At 28.9% G+C, this 11,017-nt stretch overlaps 2 protein-coding genes across 2 annotated transcripts; both read left to right on the forward strand.

The window, feature by feature from the left end:
- Positions 1 to 736: 736 nt before the first annotated feature.
- Positions 737 to 3,322, forward strand: LOC111682949 (glycoprotein-N-acetylgalactosamine 3-beta-galactosyltransferase 1-like). Its single transcript, XM_023444951.2, has 4 exons — positions 737 to 1,587; positions 2,522 to 2,618; positions 2,688 to 2,960; positions 3,020 to 3,322. The coding sequence occupies exons 1-4, from the start codon at positions 1,001 to 1,003 to the stop codon at positions 3,227 to 3,229; spliced, it is 1,167 nt and encodes a 388-aa protein (XP_023300719.2). The 5' UTR covers positions 737 to 1,000; the 3' UTR covers positions 3,230 to 3,322.
- A 1,869-nt stretch (positions 3,323 to 5,191) lies between these two features.
- Positions 5,192 to 10,239, forward strand: LOC111682948 (glycoprotein-N-acetylgalactosamine 3-beta-galactosyltransferase 1-like). Its single transcript, XM_023444948.2, has 4 exons — positions 5,192 to 6,070; positions 8,419 to 8,515; positions 8,577 to 8,849; positions 8,911 to 10,239. The coding sequence occupies exons 1-4, from the start codon at positions 5,592 to 5,594 to the stop codon at positions 9,085 to 9,087; spliced, it is 1,026 nt and encodes a 341-aa protein (XP_023300716.2). The 5' UTR covers positions 5,192 to 5,591; the 3' UTR covers positions 9,088 to 10,239.
- The last annotated feature ends 778 nt before the right edge of the window (positions 10,240 to 11,017 follow it).

The raw sequence follows: 11,017 nt of genomic DNA on the forward strand, positions 1-11,017 counted from the left end.
ATCTATCTATCTATCTATCTATCTACCTATCTACCAATCTACCTATCTACCTATCTATCTATCTATCTATCTATCTATCTATCTATCTATCTATCTATCTATCTATCTATCTATCTATCTATCTATCTATCTACCTATATATCTAAACGTTTTACTTAAGTTTTGTTCGCTGGTTTTCTAAAAACAAAACTAAATGGGTTGGGCCTGAAATAGTGTCTTTGAAGTATAAAGACACGAAAAAACAGCAAATTTAACACCATCATTAATTGAGGGATTTTGCAACAAGAAAAAACACAACAGTGACTACCTACCACTTACTACAGAACAAGACATAAACATTTAACATTAACATTAAAAGATAATGTTAAATATGATTTTGTCTTTAAATATTTGTTTCTCAAATATGTATAAACAAAAAAAACAAACTTAACAAAAAACGAAAATATTAATTTCATATTTAGTATTAAATAAAATAACATACAGATAAGCTTTAAGATCAATTAGTGTTGCCAAACTATTATTATTTTTAAGAAATACCCAAAATAAATAAACATGTGATATAAAACTTTTTACCTTACAAAAGAATGAATTCTGCTAGTTGGGACAATAGCAACATGTTGCTTTGTTCCATAATCCCACTTTAAGACAATTTATTCCCCAACCACTAGGCAACTCTATTTCATTTTTAAAAAAGAAATGCCGGTAATCACGAATGTTACAAACAACTACTAAATCTTTTTCGCGCTACAGACAAGTCACTCAGTCGGTTAAAGACATTACAATTGAAAAGATTTAAAAAAACAATAATCAAAAAAAGCAGACCTTTAAACAAAATTCAAACGAGTTTTAAATAAATTTGTTAAACAAAACTTCTAAATGTTTTTTATGGCATTAAATTCAAATTAAAACAAATAATAATCGTTAAATTTAACAACAACAAGCTAAGAAAAAGCAATAATAATGAACTGCTGTACAATTTTTTAAAAAGAAATTAATAAAAATGTTTAAATTTAAATCGTTAAATGGCAGTCAACATTTATCATTTTCAACACATTCAGCAACATCATCATCGTTAACGCTGGCATCATCAACAGCGCCTTCTTCTTCTTCTTCGACATCCGCCAAGTGTTGTTCTCTATGTCCTTTATATAAAAATATTTTATGTTTAATAATCGGTTTAATAATTGGCATACGTTTTACTGACATTTGGTTTAATTTACAAAATGAAACATTAACAACAATTCTACCAGCAACGGCGACAACAGCAGCATCAACATTGACATCATCCACCTCTTCATCATTAGAGGCGAATGACAATTTATTTAATACGACCAGAGTTCTCTGTTGGATTTTGACAAATCCCACCAACCATTTAACCAAAGCCATACACATCCGTCATACCTGGGGAAGACGTTGTAATAAATTACTATTCATGAGCTCGGAAGAGGATGACGATTTGCCCACCATTAAATTGGATGTTGAGGAAGGTCGTGACAATTTATGGAATAAAACCAGACTGGCCTTAAAATATATTTATGATCATCATATCGATGATGCAGAGTGGTTTTTAAAGGCTGATGATGACACGTAAGTTAAACCATGAAAAAAAATTATTTAAAAAGAAATCCCATTAATATTTTTTATTAATAACACTGAAGTATTTTATTACTGATGGTTTAAAAAAAGATATTGCATTTAGTTGAAATCAAGAAATTAAATAAAAACAAGTAATTTTTTTTACTTTAATTTCATCAAGGACAAAACGATGACATTTTTCGATAATGAAAATGATGAAATTTAAACATTTGTTAATTATTTATTTTAATAATGATTATAATTAGGTACTTATAAGTTGGAATCAAGTCTAGTTTAAGAAATACGAGGGTAAATTAAAAAGTTGTTGTTCTAATAGTAAAAGTCTGAAAATTTGAATAACATAAGACTGCCATGTGCAAAAATATAGAGGTGAAATAGAAGGTTGTAAATACTAGACTTTAGACTAGACTATAGTCTAAACTATAGATTAAACTATAGTATAAAGTATAGACTAAACTATAGTATAGACTAAACTAAGTATAAACTAGAATCTAGGCTAGACTATAGAATGTACAAGAATATAGACTAGAACAAAGACTAGATTATATACTATAGATTCGACAATAGACTAGACTATAAACTGAACTATAAACTAGCCTGTAGACAATAGTAGGCTAGACTAGACTATAGACTAGACTATAGACTAGACTATAGACTAGACTATAGACTAGACTATAGACTAGACTATAGACTAGACTATAGACTAGACTATAGACTAGACTATAGACTAGACTATAGACTAGACTATAGACTAGACTATAGACTAGACTATAGACTAGACTATAGACTAGACTATAGACTAGACTATAGACTAGACTATAGACTAGACTATAGACTAGACTATAGACTATAGACTAGATTAGAGACTAGACTTATATGCAAAATTTCTCCAATTATTAAACCTGTCCACCCTTCTCCATTGTAGTTATGTCATCATGGAAAATTTACGATATTTTCTATATCAATATCCCCCAGAAGCTGCTTTATATTTTGGGGCCAAATTTAAACGATTTGTTAAACAGGTAAAATCTGAATAAATCGAACAAAAATAATTTCTATTTAATACTAAATATCCTTTTTCCCCCATATAGGGCTATATGTCTGGTGGTGCTGGCTACGTTCTTAGTCGAGAAGCTTTAAAAAAATTTGCCACCGAAGCCTTTGACGATCCCGACAAATGCGGCGAAACCTATGAAGCAGAAGACGTACAGTTAGGCATGTGTTTGGAAAATGCTGGTGTTATAGCCGGTGATACTAGAGATGAAGAAGGTAATGAACGTTTTCTACCACTACCCATTGAATATCTTATACCGGAAGATAAAACATGGTGGTATAAAAATTATTCTTATTATCCACAGAAAGACGTAAGTTTTTAGGTTTATTCAAAATGCTTATTTTTATACAAAAAGTTTATTATTTTCAGAATGTCTCTTGCTGTTCACCCAGTGCCATATCATTTCATTACATTGTTGCAGATCAATTTTATGTTTTAGATTATTTTCTATATACTTTAAGAGTTGTGGGCAGTTATAATAATTTTGTATTACCTAAGAAAATACCATTATCCAATATATTAACAGAGGGTTTGGATAATTTTGAACCTATACCAGAACCACCGCTTGGTTTAACTTGATTATATTTAATACATTAACAAATATGTGATATTTTTGTCTTTATGTTTGCGTATTTGCCAAATATTTATAAATAAATTATTTAAAAAAATATTTATGTATTATCTTTATAATAGAAATTTTCGGATCAAGGTTCCCGTAGACAAGAAATCAATTAATCATAAGTGATCCTTCCATATCTAGATTTTTTCAAAAAACCGTTTTTTGTTTAAATATCGTTTAATTTGAATTAATCACATTATTTAGGATTAGGTTGATGTGAATGGTTTTCATCTAAAATTACAAGGATATTCAAAAAATTAATGTTAATACTATAATCATATATGGTCCAAACCACAATTGAAGACTGTCAACATTTTTGAACAATCTATTTAAAAACAACTGTTCCGATCGGGAAAAAACTTTGACATGGTCCATTATAAGCCGTTTCTTCTGTGTTATTAAGCCAGTTATAGCCAGTGTCTGAAGGTGTATCTTATAAGAGCGAGAAAAACCCGGCATGTAAGATCCCAAATTGATACAATCCGTTGTCAATAGTGAGCTTACCACGTTTGTTAACATTTAGACAACGAATAGAAAACCACCGTAGTAATTTTGACAAAGTAATGTTGTTATTTTAACAACGCATCGTTGTCCACTTGTTATCATTTCGATTAAATTTTGTGTCATTTCGGTAATGCATCATTGTGACTTCGACAACTCAAAGTTCACTTTGACAACATAGCGTTATCACTTTGGTAATTCATTACAATTTTTCGATTAGAAAACTTCGTGCTTTTTATATACTTGTTGATTTGAAAACTATCTTTAAATACTAATGAATGTAATAGCTTAAAAGAGAAGGGAGATCGAGGTAGTTAACCTGACAAACGCTAAACCATTCGACGTAACAAAAGCTGAATCGTAAATGTTGGTGAGAGAATCCCATAAGGCCTCTTGTAACTGTAGTTAGAACCACAAAGATTCTATGGAGTGGCCCGGATGGGAACAAGACGAAAAATATCCGCAAAATGAGCCAGTCTGAAGTTAATACACAGCACATCGATACAAAATTGACCGTGCGGATTCAGACGAATGTAGAGCATGTGGAGAGAGCACCGAAACTCTCCAGCATTTTCGTTGCCATTGTCATGCATTCGACGATGATAGATCTAGGTATCTTGGAAGTGATATTATTCCGGAATTAACATCCCTGACTAAAACTTATTGGAAAATTCTTAGGAATTACGTCCAGGAATCCGAGTTTTTGAACATTTTTCTTGTCTTTGTTGAAAAGAAGCGCATAACAAACCCTATAGTGGCCTAGGTGTAATTTTTCGGATTTGATGTACTAAACATCCTCCTATCATCTTACCTACATCTTTACACACTTGACAACGGATGTTTTAGAAAAATGATCAACTCATTGGTGTCAATTTTGTACCAGGCGTGTATAATTTTAAAATATCCTTTTAGGGTCATTATCTGATCCTTATAAAAAACTAAAATAGAGAAATGTTTGTTCTTATAAAATATGTTTTTGCCACTTAACTGCTTATTATTACGACAGTTTGTTTGTTTGGCGATCGTAGTAAGTACTTAATTAACTCCCTACTTGTAAGCGAACGTGCTAAGTACTTGTCCAAAATATCATCACCTTGTTACTTTTTATTTAACGTTTTTGCTGACATTGTTTTTAAGCAAACATTTTGTAAATCAAGATGGTCACAACATGTGTTAAAATTCACGCACCCACTTGTCATTAAAAACCACATACTTATGTTCTTGGATTTTACATAATAATACACAGTTTTACCAGAAATTTGAATATAAAAATATATGAAAAAAATTATGCAAAACTAAATATAAATTAAAATAATATTACTTCTCAACAAAAATTTCTATAAACCGGAATTTATTAATAAATCTATTAATTAATATGCAAACAAAGCAAACAAAAATACGTAAATAGCAGAAGCGGACCAACAAGTAGCTGATCAACACTGTTTCAGAAGCTTAACGTATTTTTAAAAATAAACAAATTAATACACACAACTGGCAATACTGTTCGAAAAGAAATTCCAATGATCATCTGCTTTTTTTCTCAAAACACTCAAAAAAACGCGCATTCGATCAGTTACTCAGTTAATCTCATTCTTCGAACACAAGCTTTTAAAACACAAGCATTCAATAATAAACAGTTCAAACCCCATAATTTCGCAAAACAAAACCCACAGCAAAAGCCTTAGTTAACAATAACAAAACGGAACAAGTTTTTGACTTGAACAACAATTTAAGAATTTAAATATCAATAAATAAAATTGTTAAACAGTAATATTATTAAGAAAATAAGTGAAATTAGGAAAAAACCCCGCATAAAAAATAATGGTAAAATGTAAAAATTCACAGTCGTTGGGTTCCATATCACGAAATATAATTTGTTTGACACTGGGTCTATTAATCGGCATAAGATTAACAACATTTTGGTATGATTTACAAGATGCTGATACTGATGAATATTTGGCAGATGCTGCTGAAACAACAACACCTTTCCCATTGCCATCGCTACAAGAATATGAACAATTGTCACAACAATTATTTAACACCACTAGAGTTTTATGTTGGATAATGACCAGTCCAAAAAATCATCACTATAAAGCCATACATATCCGTGAAACGTGGGGTAAACGTTGCAATAAACTTCTATTTATGAGCACAGAGCAAGATGATGAATTGCCAACTGTTAAGCTGGATGTTGAGGAAGGTCGTCATAATCTTTGGAATAAAACGAAAAAATCCTTGAAATATATTTATGATCATCATTTCGACGACGCTGAATGGTTTTTAAAGGCTGATGATGATACGTAAGTTAAAACGATTAATAAGTTTAGATAAAATCTTATAATTTCATTAACTATTTGATATTTTAAGTTTAAAGCTAATGCTAGTTTAAAGCTTCCACTAGTTAACAAAAAAAGAACCGCAACTTAGAGAAAATGTATTCAATTGAGTCATAAAAAATGTTTAAATATTCATATAAAAAATGATAATAAATATTTGTAAATTACAAAAATATGGAATTCGTTTGAGACGAAAAAATAAAACACCAACAAAAAATGAAGTCCTAAACATTTATTGTTGAATTTTATCTAAATTGCAATGCATAATAACGTCCTCACAATACTTATCGCTGTAAGTTAACTATGTCCGTTTAAGTAATTTTCAAGACTGGACTACTGTAAGACAGAACATTAAAACATTCTAAAGAATGTTTACTTGGGCAAATAAAATTAAAATTATTGTCAGCGTAAATATAAGGTGTTAGCGTATTAGCATGATTCGACCAAATTGTTGTGTATACCATGTCAATGAGTTTACAACACGATAACAGATCTTTCGTAGTTTTACCTCTAATATATCCGTGCTGAACCTATGTTCCGCAAGGACTGAGCTAGAACTGAACTAGAACCGAACTAGAACTGAACTAGAACTAAACTAGAACTGAACTAGAACTGAACTAGAACTGAACTAGAACTGAACTAGAACGGAACTAGAACTGAACTAGAACTGAACTAGAACTGAACTAGAACTGAACTAGAACTGAACTAGAACTGAACTAGAACTGAACTAGAACTTAACTAGAACTGAACTAGAACTGAACTAGAACTGAACTAGAACTGAACTAGAACTGTACTAGAACTGAACTAGAATTGAACTAGAATTGAACTAGAACTGAACTAGAACATAACTAGAACTGAATTAGAACTGAACTAGACCTGAACTAAAACTGAACTAGAACTCATTACAGAGAATTAGATTCTCCACCTTTTAAATAAGATGTAAAAGCTTTAACCAACAACAACACATTAACAATTATATTAAAACACTTTGCTCTTGCACTCTCTTACCCCGCAACAACACACACCAATGCGTAAAGGGCTTTTGAATAGGCAAAAATAAAAGCAACAACAATTAAAAGACACTTATGCGTATACACATTATTTCTTGAAAATTTCTTTCTTTTGTCGATTTATTTTAATGAGACTATTTTTAAACATTGACTTTTTATGTTTTTATAGAAATATTATTAAATTACTTTATTACGCATGATATTTTATAACATTTATAAAAATTAAAACACTTCAATTAATGTTTTGGAAACAAACTACGGATTAGAACTTGTCATTTTAATTGCGGCCGAATGTTTTATCACAAATGATCAGAAAACATAGACCTATATATATTTTAAATTTACAGTTCTAATAAAACCTTTTTATATTAAGTATTGCAAAATTTCAGTCCTACAGTTAACAAAAAGTCAATTTTTATGAGATTAGGATTACCTTTTCGGTGAGTTATAAACGAAATGGCAAAATAAACTACATTTTTTCGTTAGTGGTTATTTTGAAACATTTATAAATTCCCTATTTTTGGATCAATGAAATCTGATAAATCGTACAATTTTATGAAATTTAATCACGTACTTACCTTGATATATTTATTGTTCACAATTAAATTACACAACCGCCGAAATCATGCATTCATCAGTTGTTTGAACATTAGAATTTTGTCTATATTTAGATGGATCATCTTCAGTGGTATGCAAGATATCAAAATTTACAAATAAAATAAAAAACAAAATCACATAAAATTTTAAATCTGAAGAGATATCAAAGTGAAAACATTTAACGTGTTAAAATATTTAACGGAAAATAGGTAATATTTCCACTTTTTCTATCTATCTATCTATCTATCTATCAATCTATCTATCTTTCTATCTATTTATCTATCTATCTATCTATCTATCAATCTATCTATCTATCTATATAATATATATATATATATATATATATATATATAATTATATATAATATATATATATATATATATATATATATATATATATATATTATATATTATATATAATATATATATATATATATATATATTATAATATATATATATATATATATATCTTTCTATCTATCTTTATATCTATCTATCTATCTTTCTATCTATCTATCTATCTACCTATCTATCTATCTATCTATCTATCTATTTATCTATGTATCTATCGTTCTATCTATCTATTTATCTATGTATCTATCGTTCTATCTCTCTATCTATCTACCTATCTATCTATATATCTATATATCTATCTACCTATTAATTATCGATTAACTTATAATACTTTCTTTTTCCATACTTTCAGCTATGTCATTATGGAAAATTTACGCTATTTCCTATATCCCTTTTCTGCAGAAACTGCCATTTATTTTGGAGCTAAATTCAAACCCTATATAAAACAAGTAATTTTGTGGAATAACATTTCAACAATCATCTACTAAAATTTTTGGTTACTTTTCTCAGGGTTACATGTCCGGCGGTGCCGGTTATGTCTTAAGCAAAGAGGCCCTTCGCAAATTCGCCGTAGAAGCCTATGATAATCCTCTTACCTGCCCGAAAATATTTCAATCTGAAGATGTACAATTGGGTTTTTGTATGGAAAATGTGAATGTTATAGCTGGCGACTCTCGTGATGAGCAGGGCTATGAACGTTTTATGCCGCTGGCCGTTAGACATTTAATACCAAAAGATACTTCGTATTGGTATCAAAATTATGCTTACTATCCCCCTAAACAGGTGAGTTAAGTTTGCGATAATCTTTTGAAGTTTTATGTTTCAATTACTTTTGTTATTTCAGAATGGTAGCTGTTGTTCACCGAGTGCTATATCATTTCATTATATAAAACCAAATCAATTTTATGTTTTAGATTATTTTATTTATACTTTAAGAGCATTTGGGGTTTTGGGTGATTTACCGCATAGTTTGCCAAATAAATTCAATGGAACTGAAGCTGTAAATATAACGGGTGGATGAGTTTGGGGGATATGTTATGTTTAAGTTTAATTTAGTGTAAATATTTGTATAGTTTTTAAGGTTTTCTGTAAAATTTTAAGAACCGCTAGGTTTCTACGAAGAAAAAAACTGTTGAAATTTAATAGAGAATTCGAATGCTACTGGTTTAAAAACGATTAACGGAGTAACATCTTATTTGGATTCGAAAGATATAGTTTCTGAAATTCAGAGCTTAAAAGAGAATTCGAAAGTTTCTGACATGATTTAAGAGGATTCAAAAGTATTTGGGTTTAAAATGAAATACTCCGTATTTGAATTCCAAAAGAAGTTTCTGAAATCCAGTGCTTAACAGAGAATTTAAATGTTTTTGTTTTTGACATGAGTTAAAGAGAAACAAAGTTTTTGGATCGGATTCAAAAGGGGATTCAAAAGTTCTTGATTTTAAAACGAGTTTTTAGATTCGGAAGAAATCCAAATTTGAAAGTTTTTGTTTTGACATCAGTCAGGAAGGAAAAAAATTGGATTTTCAATGTTCTAATGGGGGATTTAAAAGTTCTTAATTTTAAAACGAGTTTTTTTTTTGATTCGGAAGAAATCCAAATTTGAAAGTTTTTGTTATGACATCAGTTAAGGAGAACAATGGTTTTGGATCGAAAAGGAAATACCTTTGAAATTCGATGTTTTAATAGGGGTTTTAAAAGTTCTTGGTTTTAAAACGAGCTATGGAGCAACTCCGTAATTGAATTCGGAAGAAAAGGCTTCTGAAACACAATGAAACAGAGAATTCGAAAGTATCGGTTCGGAGCAACTCCGAATTTGTATTGGGAAGAAATTTTTTTCTGAAATTCGGTGCTTAACAGAAAATTCGAGTGTTTTTGTTTTTGACAAGACATAAGGATCAACAAAGTATTTGGATTCGAAAGAAAAAACTTCAAAAAATTAATGTTTTTAATTCTCCATACAAAAGTTCTTGGACTTGAAACGAGTTGCGAAGCAACTCCGATTCCGAAGAAAAAGCTTTCATAATTGAAAGTTCTACCAAAAATTCGATAGTTTTTGATTTTTATTCGTAATCTAGACCTTTTTTATTCGTAATCTGGACCTTAGAAGTTTATTGAAAAAAGACATTATTTTTTTTAAGTATTAAGTTTCTTTATTGATTTTTAATTCAGATTTGTCATTATAAATTTTAACATATTTTATTTTTATAATTTGTTTTAGGTTTTTTTCATTAGTTTGTTTTAATATTTATTAATTTGTTTATTTTTATATTTAAAAGTTATAAAACTAAACAATTTTTATTTAAATTTTAGCATTTTTTTATTAATTTTAAACAATTATTTATTTCTTTTTTTTAGTTTTTTGTTAAATTAAGCTTAAATTATTATTTTTTTTCTAAATTTTTTTCTATAATTTGTTGTTTAAATATTTGTAATAATTAATATAATTATATTGATTATATTTGTTGTCTAGCTTAATATTTGTTTAAATTTTCTTTGTTATTTGTAATAAAAAATATATATATATATTTTTTATTTAAATCTGTTTATATTTTTAATAAGTGCACTTGCCAATTGTTGTTTTTCGTTTATAGTTTTATATTTATAACTATTACTTACTATTTTCGCAATATTTGGTTTTATTTTTATTGTAAATGTTTTTCATATTCAAAACTCTTAGTTGCAACTGTTATTTAGTTATTTCGAATAATTTTAGAAGAAACGATCGAAATTTTAATTCACAAACAAATATTTAGTTTAAAGCCTGTTCCAACGCAGCAATTATTCGTCATTCACTCTCTCATTCTTTTTTTAAACCCCAATTGCGAACGGAATTACACGGTTCTTGATACAAATTAGGCTGTAAGTAATTCTGTTTGAATTACCTACGAATTACGAATAAATCAGAGTCATTTCTCTGAGTTAGCTTGAGTTTCAAAAAAATTATGAAT

Source organism: Lucilia cuprina, chromosome 5, assembly GCF_022045245.1.
Source record: "Lucilia cuprina isolate Lc7/37 chromosome 5, ASM2204524v1, whole genome shotgun sequence".
Taxonomy (NCBI): domain Eukaryota; kingdom Metazoa; phylum Arthropoda; class Insecta; order Diptera; family Calliphoridae; genus Lucilia; species Lucilia cuprina.